Here is a 15,772-nt window from a genome sequence, read left to right as displayed (position 1 = left end):
CCTAGAGTCTCAACATTTTTTTTTTAGTGTGGTGACCAAAACTGGATGCAGTACTCTAGGTGTGGTCTTACTAAGACTTTATAGAGTGGTAGTAGTACCTCACTTGGTCTTGATTGTATCCCTCTGTTAATGCAATTTAGGATTACATTGGCTTTATTGGCTGCTGCTGCATACTGCTGGTTCATATTTACTTGGTTGTCCACTAAGACTCCAAGATCCCTCTCACAGTTATTGTTATTAAGCCTGGTTTCACCCTGTCTCTATGTGTACTTTCGGTTTTTCTTGCCTAAGTGTAGGACTTTACTTTTCTCTACATTGATTTTCATTTTGTTAGATAGGGCCCAGTGTTCAAGTCTGTCAAGATCCATATTCTAGGGTGTTAGCTATTCCTGCCAGCTTGGTATCATCTGCAAATTTGATAAGTTTCCCTTCTATTCTCATCTAAGTCGTTTATAAAGATATTGAAGAGTCCTGGGTCTAAGACGGAATTTTGTGATACCTCACTGTTTAATTCCCTCCGTGTAGATTTAGACCCATTAAGGACTACTCGTTGAGTACCGTTTTTCAGCCAGTTGCAAATCCATCTGATGGTGATGCTATCTATCCCACTTTTTCCTAGCTTACTAAGAAGTAGGTTGTGGTCTACTTTGTCGAATGTGTTGCTGAAGTCTAAGTATATTATGTCCACAGTATTTCACTGGTCTACTAATTTAGTCACTGTGTAAAAAAGATTAGTAGTTTCTCAGGCTGTCAAGCAGTGGTGGGTTTCAAAAATTTTCGCTACTGGTTCTGTGGACGTGGCTAGGTGGGGGCGGTATGTGACTGAGTGGGCGTGGCCAACTTGACATCACTCATACCCATGCCCATTCAGTCATATGACACCCCCCCACCTAGCCACACCCACAGGAAAAGGTAGGAAAATTTTTGGAATTGCCACCTATCTATCCCTGCCCCCCCTTCACCAGTCGTCCCCATTTCGGTGGCCCCCAACCAGCTGCTGTAGCTGCAAAGCAGATCTCAAAGAGGTGGTGGCTGGCCACAGGCTGCCGAAAAGTACCAGAGGTCACGGAAAACGCTGCTACCATCACCGCCATGTTCTTCGCGCATGCATATCCCATTGGACTTGCAAGGCAATGGGATGCGTGTGTGCAAAGAACATGGCGGCAACTAACATGGCGTTCAGAACGAGCAAGTGGCGACCAGGGGACTGGTTCAGGGGCGTGGCGAGCTGCCATTGCTACCAGTTCGGCGATCTTGGCCAAATTTCCACCACTGGTTCGCGTGAACCGATGCGAACCAGCTGAATACCACCTCTGGTATCAAGGATCATCCACCAGATTTCTTTTACATGCTCCTGGATTCCTACTGATCTGAACGCTGATACACAGGAAACTTCAATGGTCTGAAAAATTTGCGGGCTTCCCCCCTCCCAAAAAAAACCTCTCCAAGGCAGTGGCTTTACTTTTTCTTATGTAATAAAGTAGTAAGGCTGTTGTATATGAGCCTACATTGGTTCACATTGAATGCATTGCTGCTGACATACAGTAGCATTATTATGTGGGTTTTGTTGTATGATACAATATTAATGACTTGATATAATAGTGATATTGCAAATAAATTCAAATGCCTTATATTGTAGTATTATTGAAATATACCACAAAGATATAGTTTTATTGAAATAAAATAATGTACTTAATTGGTATTATAACAATACCTACTAGTTGGGGATGGTAGTAATATATTTTTGGGATTATACAAGTAATTGTAGTACAGTATTTTATTTTCTGTGTTGTATTAATATAAAATGTATGTAGTTGTTAAGGGTTAACATCAACTTGATAGCACATAATGAATATGAAAGGAATTATATAAAGAAAAGAAACACACACATTTAATTAGTTAAAACATTTGCATTATTTAAAGGGATACTATAATTATGACAGTAATTAACATTAGCAACTGATATGATACAATAAGTAAGTACAGGAGTAAGTACAATAAGTACAGTAAACTGCTGATATGATACCAATATCTAAGGGACTGCCCCTTAGAAGAGAAGTGTCAGTCTATTCTCCAAAGCACCTGAAGATAGGACTAAGAGCAATGGATGGAAATTAATCGAAGTGAGAAGCAAACTAGAACTAAGGAGAAATTTCCTGACAGGGAGAACAATAAACCAGTAGAATGACTTGCCTTCAGAAGTTGTCGGTCCTTCATCACCGGAGGCTTTTAAAAAGAGACCGGACAGCCACTTGTCTGAAATAGTATAGGTTCTACTCCTTGGGCAGAAGGTTGGACTAGAATACCTCCAAGGTCCCTTCCAATTCTGTTATTCTGTTATTTACTGTTAATGTACTGGGAAAACAGAAATCGTCCTTTGATAAAAAAACAAGTATCATATGTCAAAAATAGATGGTGTGGTCCTCATGAACACACATATGTCAGCAAATACCTACATTAGTGCCTACAGCCTTCTGATGCATCTGATCTTTTAGACCAGGGCTGTCAAACTCCTGGCCCACAGGCCAGATGTGTCACATGCTGGCCAAGCCCATGCCTGGTTTAGCAAAGAGGAAAAAAGTCCCGATATGTCACGTGACATCGCATGTTTGACCACCCCTGTTTTAGACAGATAAGGAGCTGGAGCGTTGAAAAGCAAGTACTAGCTTCTAGTATAATAAAGATCACTATGAAATGGTTAAGAACATCCTGATAGTTGTGACTGGCCATACTCTTTTACCTGCCATTTTTAAAAATAGACATGTCCCAGAGCAGCTACTTTTTGAGTATTCCACCTCAATCTCAAAATGACAAATGCATCCCCAATGCTACCATCCAAAACAGTGTCTAAAGGTTTAAGGAAAGAATACCCACATCTGTTTTGAAATATATATATAAGCCATGTTCTGTAACATTGTAGTGAAAACTCTTTGTTTGATATGTTGATATTAATATGTTAATATTTGTTTAATGTGTTTATGTGTATGGCTATGTGTATGTTTGTAATTTTCTCACCTAAATAAGTGACCATGTTGCAAGGGAATTTATGTGAGATTCAGATATTGTTAAGTCTATGTTTAGATGCAATTGCTATTGATTGAGAAAAAGTAATAGATTTGGAATGAATATGGGGGTATTCCAAAACTTATTTCTAAATAGAAACTTGTTTATCATTATTAATTTTCTAAACAAATTAGTAGAAATTGCTAAAGGTATGTAGCTAATTTTACATTTTCAGAATTTTCAAATCGTAAATCCCACCCTTAAAGCACGACAGATATGAGAAAAAAATATAGCCTGTGTATCATTGTGTATTTTGTCTCAAATTACTTCCAAAAATATTATTTTACATGGAAAATCAATAGAATAACATCAAGGCACAAAATTTTAACAATTGGAAAACTATTTCCTAAGTTTTAGAAAATGCATCATTAAATTGTAGTCATTAAAATAGTTTGTTCACCCCAAATTCTTGATTTAAATATAATTTTTCTGATTGCATGGAATTTAAATATTCTCAGGACCTAACAGGAAAGCTGTTGCCAATAGGCTATCATAATTCTTTCTACACCGTGCAGTCCTTCTGATTGCTGAAAAAATTCCTTCTTTAAACCTTCAGAGATGTTTGATACTGAGGGCTACAGAGAGAGATGGAATAATGGAATATGGTCTCCCTTCCAATTATATAGCTGATGTCATCCAACCCTACATATAGTGCAAAGATAAATGTGCCTTGAACAAGATGTATTAGATGATGGAGTAAGAGCCAAAGAAGGAAATATAATGGAATTAAATTTCATGTTTTACTTGGGACTAAACAGATGTCCTCCTTTGTCTTTGTCTCTCTTTTTTCAGCAATCAAGTACTGGGGATCTGAGGACCCTTAGGAAAGGGTTATCCCCATACCATTCTGAGTCTCAGCTGTCTTCATTGTCGCAGTATCAGGATGCCATGCAAAATGTAAGATACACACAGAAATCCACTCGTTCTCATTATGCTGGTGGGAGCCTTAGATTTGTATAGAAAAGGAGCCAGAACCCAACTGAAGAATGTTCATTTCTGGAAGATTGTCAAATAAAACAGGAGATAGAGATTTGTACGTCTATTGCCATGTGCTAAATAATATATATGGGAAATTAAGAGATTACTTTGCCCCCTGTAGGAAGCAGATTGACTAGAATATATCATCAGAGATTTTCCATTTTTTAACCAACAGTTTAAGAACACATCAATGAAGCAAAAGCCTTTGACATAATAACTGGTTATATGTGGTGCTGAGCAATAGTATTGTTTGTTTTTGTATTGGCTTCATCCATTGTGTTTTGTACATATTGTGTATAGTATACAATATTTCGTAAAACCATGTTCTACTTACATCCTTGTTTTCTATTTAGACTGACAATTTTTTCTTAGTTCATTTAATTCTGTTTTCAGTTTTTCACAGAGAAACTTAAGACATTTTTTTGTTATCTCCATATGTCAGGAATTACATGTCTTCACATTTTAATCTCCTAAATATTTATCTAGGACTATGGGATCTTGTATTATTAAATTTAATTGCTGATAAGAGAGTACACAGTAGAAACTAATCACCAAATTTCTTTAAAGAGTTAACTGTACTAGAATACTTTTATACAATATAAGAAGTGATAAATATTATGTCACACAGCTTATTCTCAGTACTAGATCATTTTGAAGGAATTAAAAGGAATATAGTAAGGGAAACACTTCACATATAGTTTGGCTCAATAGGCTAAAATGATATCCATATAACACATTATGTTATATAAGCCATAATATGTGCGTTCATACATCACAAAATACCATAGAGAACTATATACAGCACATATATACAGTTGTGTTAAAATATGACATATCTTCTAGTTACTTGAATAAATTGTAACTGGTGAAGTTTATATAACACATTTAACCGTAAATGATGGATTATAGATTGTAGTACTGGTATCCACACAGTATCTTCCTACATTAACCATATCATGGTGTAACATAGTAACTGAGTCTTTACTTAGTCTTACATGTATCTGAGAGTGCAAAGTTCATCCTCTATTCACTCAACTAGGTCTAACATTGGAATATTAAAATAACTTTATTGTGATTTCTCTGCAATGTGCACCTGTTACCAATCAAATATTAAGATCCAGTTTGCTATTTAATCGATTAAATGTCTTCCTAAATATAAGGGAAAGCCAACTGTAGTTTTTAGATTTCTAACACCTAACTGTCTAGCTTACTGATTCTACACATTTGTGTTAAGGATGAAGGAATTCTTATTTGTTCATTTGACTCAGATCCTTATACTAATGGTAAAGAAAAGCTTTTTAAAATATGTCAAATAATTACTTGTAAAAGTTGAGGTTATATGCAGAAAGAAATGTTTGCTACCAGGAGAAGCATATTGAAGAAGCATATGAAGTGACTGAAATGCAAAATACCAGATTTGAAAAGATCATTCTAAAACAAGCAAATTTTACCTTCCAATTACACTAGTCGGACTTAATAATAAATAATTATACCAAGGTTTTAATTTTACTTCAAATACAGTGGGATACTCATTCTGTGAGTTTCCTTGGAGAGCAAGTTGGTTTTGCAGTTAATTATTTGCCTCCTTTCACACCCACAACATTGGATATCCTATGCTTTTGATCCTAACAAATTCCTGAGACAGAATGCCTTCCCTGAGTCATAGAATGTAGCTTCTAACTGGTCATAAGTCCCAGAATTATTCTTCCAAAGGGGCAATTTCATAGAAGCTTATATGGAGCCAGATTCATAGGACAAAAGGAACAGGTATATGCGTGTGGGTGTGTGTTTACATGCACATTTTTAAACAAACCTTTTGATTTGTTCCTTACTCTCTGAAAAGGGTGTGTAAACTCTTTTGGTTGGGTTGAGTAGATTTTATGGAACACTGCCATGATGCTAATGATAAATTGTGTCTGGCAAGTCAAGGTAGTGGCTGGGCTAGGCAGATAGGTAGATTGGTTTGGCTTCTGAACAACCCCAAATGTTAATTCATGAGCACCTGTTTAGTAGATATATCCGACGCAAATTAAATATTCAATAAGAGAATAGCGTCTGGAATAAAGCCTTTCTCAGTGTGAAGGGGGAAATGGCCTTTTCCTTTCTCTCACTTTCTTGTTAATTCTATTGATTAAAAGACTATAAATAGTTCTCTCTATATAGGACTGAATATTTTAGAGGAACACAGTAAAATACAGAGAATTGTTTTTTTGGTTCAGATAAAAATCTTTTATTCAGTCTCGTTATTCTCTTCCTTTCTGCAAGGATGTATATTCCCTAGTTTATGCCCTATGGCAGAGTATTCTGTTTTGTTTTTTTTTCACTTTTGTAAATCCATCTCCATGTGATCTAGGACAACATGGTTCTTTAAATATGAAAGACAGAGACCGAAGCAGCCAGGCTAATTTTGCTTTAAATTGGATGCCTGCAGTCCAAGTGAATAGTGGATGTCCAATAATGAAATGTCACAGTTACTTTGAGTCAAATGTCCTCTTAGTAAATAGGCAGCTTGCTGGCTGCATAGAATACTAACAAACCAATAATTTGGTACACTCTTAACAGAATAAGATTAGACTAGATTTAAAGCTTCACTGGACCAAAAGTAGTAAAAATTTGTTACCCTGATGGTATTTGTTAGTTTAAAATAAGAAATTATTGGGTTATGATTAGTGTGTTTCATTAGTGTCCTTCATCAGAAAGTGAAATTCTTGCTCTCTCTGTATGTGTGTGTGTGTGTCTGTGTGGGAGAGACAGATTGGAGGAGGGTGAAGAAAGAAAAGAATTACCGTATTTTTCTGAGTACCTTTTTCCCCAAAAAAGATGAAAATCTGGGTGCGTCTTATATTCCAAATGTAGTCCTGCCCAGCCTCTCAAACGGAAGTTTCAAAGGCTGAAAAAAGCATCAGAAACAAAGCTTCAGAAAAAAAGTCTCCAAACAGAGCTTCAGAAAAAAAGTCTCAGAAACAGAGCTTCAGAAAAAAAAGCTTTTTTTCCCCCTGAAGCTCTGTTTTGGAGGCTTTCAGAGGCAGAAAAAAAGTAAAAAAAAGCACGGCACAGAGCCCACAACCAACGAACCTGTTGCTAAAATTCACCTCTGGGAACAGCTGATTGGGAGTATTCCGGGAGGCTGATCTACCCACCAATCAGCTTTTTTCTTATTTTCCTCCCAAAAACTAAGGTGCGTCTTATACTTCAGTGTGTCTTATACTTCGAAAAATACGGTACCTGTGAATATTATGCCAACCCTATTATTTGAACCTAGAATTAATCAAGTAATGTTATCTTCTTAAAGAGTCTGAATTTTCATTCCAAACCCGGAACAGGTTTCCCAGACTTTGTGATCATACAGGGAAAAAAAAAATCAAAACTATTTAGGATCCCAGAATAAATTTGTGCAAGTCAAAGCACAAGATTTTCCTTCTTGATTGCAGTTGAATAGTGGTTCCCACATTCATTAATTTTGGGAAATTGTTTACGTGTCTTTCTTTCTTATCCAAGTTATTCTCTTATATATAATCCACCACTTATCCTTGTGGTAGACTAAGAAATTTAAGAATTTTAATCAATTTATTCTTTTTCTTTCTTTCCCATATCTAACCAAGTGTGACCCAATTGATTATTGACCAGTCTTTTATTCCTAATCAGCAAATTATATGCTACATTTTATAATAGAGATTATTAAATTGGGTACAATCAGAGAACATTTTGATCCCTGAACAGGCGGCATTCAGATTTCAACATTCAACAATGGACCTAAGCATAATTTAACATCACCTAGCCAAGACATATTCCAGTTAATCAAAAACTGTATGTTGCTTTTTTTTAAATTAAAGGGCAAAGTTTGATTCAATTCCATGTGACAGACTCTGGAAGAAATTAGCTGTTACATTGATTGAATGCTGTCTCTTTTAATTATAACAGCATTGCACCAGATGTTACTGCACAACAGAAGAATAAACTCCGAAGAAATTCAACTGAGCAGACATCCACCAAAAAAACATTAAACAAGAAACTTCTTTTCATTGTTTATATCAGTGGTAACACTGATATTTTTGCTAAACCAGAATTCTATCCTCTGTCTCTCATCCACTGCCCCATCTCCATTTTTATATGTGGATGATATAGGTATTCTATCTATAACTCATCTCAGTATGCATAGATTATTTAAAACTCTTTATCATTTTACTTCTTTAGAGGTTTTGTGTGTCTGCACGTGTGCCTTTGAATCAGTGTTGATCCTGGCAACTGCATCAACAAGTCTCTGCAGTTTTCTTGGCAAGATTTTGAAAATGGTTTGGTTTTGCCTCCTTCCTAGGGCTGGGAGAGAGTGACTGGTCCAAAGTCACCCAGCTTGCTTTTATTTCTAAGGGTATGAATTTACAGTTTCCTGCTTTCTAGCTCAGCACCATAATATAAGTAGCACACCAAACTGGCCCTCTAAACTGGCTCTAGTGTATACTAAAAGAAAGGTTTTAGTATTCTCAAGAAAGTGCTTATGTTGCCAGTTATTTGGAAGATCAGTGGGAGACTTTTTGAGTGGGTTACAACCTCTAAATACTTAGGGGATTACTTTCAAACTTCCATCCATTGCACCTGCAAGCGAGTGATCTTAAAATAAGACTTCAAAAAGATCCCTGGAGATTGTTAAATATACAGTCCAGCACTGTAGCAACTCTGTCCAAACAGAACTTAAATTATTTCGTGCTAAAATTCTAGTTCCAATACTATATGGTGTTTAATTGTACATCTCCCAAAACACCTCAAGTCATTCAGTCAAAATTCTTAACCTTCTATGCAGGTAGTCCTTGATTTACTATGGTAATTGGGGCAATAATTGCCATTACTAAGCAATATGATTGTAAAATGCAATAATTGGCAGTCCCGATTGTCATTCTTAAGAACTACATGGGTTGTTAAGCAAGGACCTCATATCACGACTTCCAACTTCCTGCCGTATTTCCTATTTATTTCACTTGTGGAAAGCCAGCTGGGAATGTCAGAAATTGTGATCATGGGATCATGGCTCACTATAGCATAATAATCATGAGCCAGATGCCAAGAAGCAGATAGCAATCATTGGGAGGGGGAATGCTTTAATACCTGGAATTCTCAGGACTAGTAATTACCACTTATTCAACACGTGCTATAAGTTTGAAAGGTTGCTGAATGAGTGGTCATTAAACAAGGGCCACTGAATGTTACTTTTACTTAACTCTTAATGCCCTTATCTGGTTGCATTTCTTTGGGGCTTGTCCTGATAGGTTCTGGCTGAAACAAATTATGATATCTGCAGTACTTCCTTGGTCTACCTGCTCTTCTTAGAGAGGTTTATTTTCTTCCTAACGAGATAAATCAATCATGATTGAATATACTGCAGCTTTTCTATTATGGCAGTATCAAGGCTATACATGGTCTTGATAAAATTTTGGCCAAAGGTTTTGGGACCAAGACATTCAAATTAATATAATCAGAGTTGCTCATTTCCTTTACAATGCATTTTCTCCCTATTCCTGGATTATCTCTAGATAGCAGAGACTAAAATTCAAATCAAGTAGGGATTTGAGCTCAGTTCTACCATATATAAACTATACCAGGAGTCTGCAACCGTAAACACTCAAAAAGCCGTTTGGATCCGTTTCCCACGGAAAACATTGGGAACCAAAAAAACCTTTCCTTGCCTGACTATTTCCTGAGCGGCCACAAAACTAGCATATGTAGTTGAATTAAATGTTCTGTTTTCTTCTGAAATTTTTCTTTACTTGGATTTATCCATGGTTGGCCTATTGGGGGTTGAAAAGCTCAATAAATCGCATGCTGGCAGGTGTCGCACAATGGCGGTTGTGACACATATTTTGAGTGACAGAGAGCCGCAGCAGAGGGGTGAAAGAGCTCAGGTTGCTGACCCCTGAACTATACCATAAATTCTTACACATTCAGTACAAAACACACACAAGTTCTCTAATTCTGTATGTAACTCCTCAAGCCCTAATATTTCTATAGTTTCATTTTTTAAGCTGGTATGGAAAAATCCCACTTGTCATCAGCGTAAAAAAAAAAAAAGTACCAAACTCTGAAACCGGAAGATGGTAGATTCATTTTGGCTTAGGACTTTTCAATATTTCTCACCTTACTTTACACCTACCTTGAACATATCTTTCTCTTGAACAAAGCAGTAGATCTGGATTAGTAGGAAGAAACTATTGCCGTGATGGTGGACCTATGGCACATGTGCCAGATGTGGCACACAGCACCCTCTCTGTGGTCACATGAGCCATCACCCCAGCTGAACACCATGCATGCGCACACGCCTCCCACTGGCAGCTGGCCTTCGGGTCTCTGCTGCACATGGGTGGGAGGCACAGCGCATGGTGGCCGCGCATGTGTGGGTGGGCAGGGCACATGCAGGGCCCACACACACATACATGGGGCAAGGCGCATGCACGGGGGACATGCACCATTGCATTTTGGGGGTTTGGGCGCGCGCTTTGGGCACTCAGTCTAGAAAAGGTTAGACATCACTGGACTACTGCATTGTTACAGCTTCATGAGCTCTTGTATTAATTCTTTCCCCATCTCAGATCATATAGAAAATTAACCAAAGAGAAATGTGTGTACTCAGCCATGCCTAAGTTGGTTGGTTTTATCATAAACATGGTTTTCCTTTAATTTTTTAAATTTTTTTAATTTTCCTGTCATTTGTGATTATTAATTGTAAGTAAATTTCTTAGAAATATAAGGAAGATTCCTCTGTTGAAAATTCCTTCATATTTCCAAATAATTGAGGAATGTTACAGTTCAGCACAAAGCTAACTCCATGCAGGAAAAGAAAGAAGAATCTCTTGTTTTATTGTTTGGATTTTGTATACATGTTGTCATCCACACTTCAGTGCCCTCCCTCCATAATGAGCAATATTTTCTTCTGCAAAAATACTGAAGGGTTCAGATTTGAAAATAAGAGAAGGAGGAAAAGAGGGGGTAGATTTTCTTTTTCTTTCTTTTTCCCCCTTTTAACATGTTCTCACCAACTGTACTTCTCAGCAAGCGATAATGACAGCATGTTAAAATTGAATGGTGTGATTTCTCGGCACATTTCTGAATGAATCATCCTGCAATTTAAGTTAAATAGATGCTTCCTTGGAAGAGCTGCTACCACAACCTAGTTTATGATAGGGCTTGGGCTGTCTCCCCTGATGTGCAGTGTGAGTCAGGTGAAAAATTTGAATTATCACCTTAAATGCTGATTTTTCTTTTTCTGTTATTTAGCTGCTGGCCCCTTGAATGTTTTTCTTTTTATCCTTGAAGGACTGGAACATTTTCTGTATTTAAAAGGACCTGAAAAGAGTCTGCAACAATGTAGTTGTTTTTTTATAATTTTATTTACTGCATAATCATCTGCAGCAAGAAAAAAAAAACCCTTCAAAGCCCACACAATTGCTGCAGAACTAAAAAGTGAGTTTCCAAGTAATCCTACTCAGTAGTACTATAGCACAAAATGGGTTCTACTAACTTCCAAACAACCAAAACAAACCCAATTTTGATGAGAACTTCATGGCAAGAAGTTCCAGTGTAAAAATACCATTACCCTCCAATGGTATTGGTTCTAGAAATCCAAATTTGGTATCCAGGATCCATGTTTAAAACTAGATAAGTGATGTTAAGTGGCATTCATCCGTAGTACTGAACTTTTAGAATTCAAATTATCTCAAATCTGGGCCCCTAAATTTTAAAGCAAGGAGAAACCATTTCGTTTATTTACCTATTTTATTTGTTAAATTGTATTCTATCTTTCAGAACTGGAAAATTTTCCCAAGATAACTTACAACACATTAAATACTGATTAATTAAACAACAAATTGCAGAAAATATGACTTCAGTAACAGAGTTGTTAATGCTTGGAATAAACTACCTGACTCTGGTCTCTTCCCAAAATCCCAAAAGCTTCAACCAAAAATTGTCTACTATTGACCTCACCCCATTCCTAAGAGGTCTATAAGGGGCGTGTATAAGAGCACAAGCGTGCCTACCGTTCCTGTCCTATTGTTTCCTTTCGTTATATCCAATTAATATAGTTATTACATACTCATACTTATATGTATGCTTATATATTGTATAATTATTTCATATTTATGCTTATATATACTGTGTGAAAAATTAAATAAATAAATAAAACAAAAAATATAGTAAAACTGTTATTAAAAATACAATATATAAACAGAAGAGGTCTTAGCAGATGGTTCTGTAGTCTTTGGTCAGGTCTGATAACTCAAAATCTAAGCCTGGTCAACTGTAGTTAGTGCCTGAATAGTGGAATTACCTTGGAATTTAAATGAGGAATTATTTATATAGCATTGCCAAGATCAATATAAATATGCATATACATTTGAAATATTATCATTAAAGAACTGATAGAGACATTTTCAGAAGTTTACATTTTAACATTTGATCCAGTAGTCTCATTCTGCATTTTTCTATTCGTGAATGTTTAATATTATAGAAGGCATGGCAGGACAATGGCTGACAGAGTATTTTTGGAAAATAGAGTGTTTTGAAAACTAAAGTGTATGTGCTGAGTTTAACAGGTGACTGAACCTATCAAATTTCTATCACATAGCGTGCATTTCCCATGCCACCATTCAGACTGATTTTTCATATGATATCAGTAAATGCATTTATGCATTAGGTTGCTGTTTGTTTCCATAGAAACTGATGCAGAAGGGGGAAAAGGATAACAGGAAGGACAAGGGGGAAATATCAATTAAAGTTGTACAATAAATGTAGAGCCTAAATTGTTAGACATTTCCTGATAGTTTTTATACACAGAATTATAGTTTGACTTCTAAAAGAAAAAAGGAAGGAAGGAAGGAAGGAGCAAGCAATTTGTTATTTGAAATATACTTAGAGTTTCATCCAAGGATTCCTGTGTGACCTTCAAAATAGATGATTGTGTACTAGATGAATTCATATAGTTAACCAAGTGAGAACCAACAACTGGATGAGTTAGTTATCAGTAAGTTATTCACATTGTGGAGAAAATTGTCCTCATCTGAACATATTTTTAATCAATTGTGAAACAAATAGTATTTGTTCCTCTGTCTGATTAGATTTCACAATGTGTCATATATCAAGATGGTTTTTGATTGTTAGAAACATTATTCCTAACTTGATTGATGAAAGCGGTCAGAATGCAGCTCAGGACTGATCAAAATATAATAAGACCATAACCCAACTCAAGGCCAGAGTACTGTCAAATTCTAGATGTCTGAAGCAGCTGGTATAAATGATTTCGGAACCAGAGAGTATAATCTTCAACCCCCCCAAAAAACTAGAAGTCTGGAGAAGTGCAAAAAATTCCAAAGTTCAATGGACAAAAGAAGAGAGGCTTCAGATCAATATATTTAATGACTATATTGGCCAATAGATTGCCAAGCAATATGTCAGCAAGCATCTAGAAAAGAACACTGCCATTATATGGAACTAACATAGGTTTTGGCAAGAACACATCTTACTAGGATGACCTCACAGGTTGTTCTTGTTTAGTGACTACCTTTTCCTCTCATGTAGTGGAAATGGTTAAAGAAAGTATTCAGAAATTTCATGGTCTCTATCCATCTGCCCTGACCTAAAAATAATCTTAATTAGCCTTTAACATATTTTAGATCGAATTTCAGCCTTTAACTTAACCTTAGGTTACGTTTGGCACAAACACATTCTTCTATCACAACAGTCAAGGATTTTGTTGTGTGTATGTATGTACACACATGTGCATATATGTGTGTGCATACATGGGAAGGTGGTGAGGAAAACTTTGAAACCCAAGCTCTAGAAAAATCTGATCACAAACCCAAACTCTGGCTCAGATATGTAGACGACACCTTCATAATCTGGCCACATGGGAAAGAAAAACTTGACAACTTCCTCACACACCTCAATAGCCTACACCCCAAAATACAGTTCACCATGGAAACAGAAGTTAACAACCAAATTCCCTTCCTGGATGTCTTAGTCTACAGGAAACCCAATGGCTCCCTAGGACACACCATCTACCAGAAGAAAATACACACAAACCGCTATCTGCACGCACTCTCACACCACCACCCAGCACAGATCAACTCCGTAGCCAAGACACTCATCTCCAGAACAAAATGAACAACACCTAAAAACTGAACTACACACTCTCACTAATGTACTAACATCCAATGGATTCCAGAGAAATAAGATTACAAAACTAATCCAAAAAGAACCCCCCACTAAAATCCAAGACAGAGAACAAGAAAATGGCACAGCCCTCCTCCCATATATAAAAGGCACCACAGACAGAATCAGCAAGATCCTCCACAAACACAACATCAAGACAGCATTCTGCACAAACCGAAAAATATCCACCATCCTAAGAAACCCCAAAGACAAAATTGAGTTAGAAAATCAAGGAGTATATGAAATCCCATGCACCGCCTGCCCCACCACATACATTGGAAAAACCAACAGAAGAATAAGTGCACGCATTGAAGAACACAAGAAATGAGTCAAAAAAGAGGAACCAACTTCTTCCCTGGTCCAACACCTTAAAGCCACAGGACACGATATTGATTTTAAAAAGACGAGAACTATCGCCAAAACTGAACACTTTAACAACAGAATAATCAGAGAAGCCATCGAGATAGAAAAATGCCCACACAGCATGAACAAACGAGATGATACCTCCCGCCTACCAGCCATTTGGAAACCCGCCCTTATTGACAAACGAGTCCCTAACACGAGGAATGACACCAGACCCACACTTACGAGTTCCACACAGGATGTCACCACCACACATCCACCCAGAAAGCAGACCCAAACCCACACTGATCAGGAAGCACGACCAAGGACCAGAAGCCAGACTGCAGCTGCAACATTAGCCATTTCAAACCCCTCCAATCCATACATGCAGCAGACTGACACCCATTATGAAGATGTAGCACGACCATGACCATGAAGCCAAACAACAGCTATGCAGCTCACCAGCTCAAATCCCCCTGCAACTCAGACTAATCTGAGTACAACCAAGCCCCCCCCCAAAAAGGACACACCCCCAGCCAATCAGAGCACAAAAAACCCACATCCAATCAGAGCACAGTCAAGCTCCCACCCAATCAGTTCAAACCCCCACGAGCAGTTAAAAAGGAAGAAACAGCTGCAATCACACATTGCTCCCAGAAGCATGAAGCTGAAGCCTGAAGATGACGAATGAGACTTCGTCGAAACGTCGCCAAGACACTTCCAATTTTACGTGGGAGGAAACCCGAATAACCAAAGACCTACATGCAAACACCCGCGAAAACCTCAGAAAATATATATATATATTGCTCCCAGAAGCACGAAGCTGAAGCCTGAAGATGACAAATGAGACTTCGTCGAAACGTCGCCAAGACACTTCCAATTTTACGTGGGAGAAAACCCGAATAACCAAAGACCTACATACATACATATATAAAATAAATTAAAACAAAACAACCTAGGATTAAGGTGATGGATACATCGGTTCGATGTCTAAATTAGACAAATGGCTCTGCAATGAGATTTGTTTATAATTCATAACACTACTATCAAGTGTGTCTTAAACTTCATGCTTCTTCTCATTATGTCATACCTCATAATGTTACTATAAAGCAGTGTTTCTCAACCTTGGCAACGTTAAAATGTGTTTATTTCATCTCCCAGAATTCTAGAGCCAGTATTGGTATTCTGAGTATTG

At 37.2% G+C, this 15,772-nt stretch overlaps 1 protein-coding gene across 4 annotated transcripts in view; it reads left to right on the top strand.

Moving 5' to 3' along the window:
* The window catches only part of CCDC85C (coiled-coil domain containing 85C), a 178,574-nt gene that overhangs the window by 145,698 nt on the left and 17,104 nt on the right, over window positions 1-15,772 (top strand). For 3 of the 4 annotated variants that reach the window (XM_058162676.1, XM_058162674.1, XM_058162675.1), the window contains exon 4: window positions 3,856-3,960. The exons of the other annotated variant lie outside the window; for it this stretch is intronic. In XM_058162676.1, coding sequence (XP_058018659.1) covers window positions 3,856-3,960 — 105 coding nt within the window. The remainder of the gene's footprint in view (window positions 1-3,855; window positions 3,961-15,772) is intronic. 4 annotated transcript variants of the gene reach the window in all.

This window comes from Ahaetulla prasina, chromosome 1 (assembly GCF_028640845.1).
Source record: "Ahaetulla prasina isolate Xishuangbanna chromosome 1, ASM2864084v1, whole genome shotgun sequence".
NCBI classification, from domain to species: domain Eukaryota; kingdom Metazoa; phylum Chordata; class Lepidosauria; order Squamata; family Colubridae; genus Ahaetulla; species Ahaetulla prasina.
Note: the sequence above shows the minus strand (reverse complement) of the source record. Positions and strands in the feature narration are given on the sequence as shown.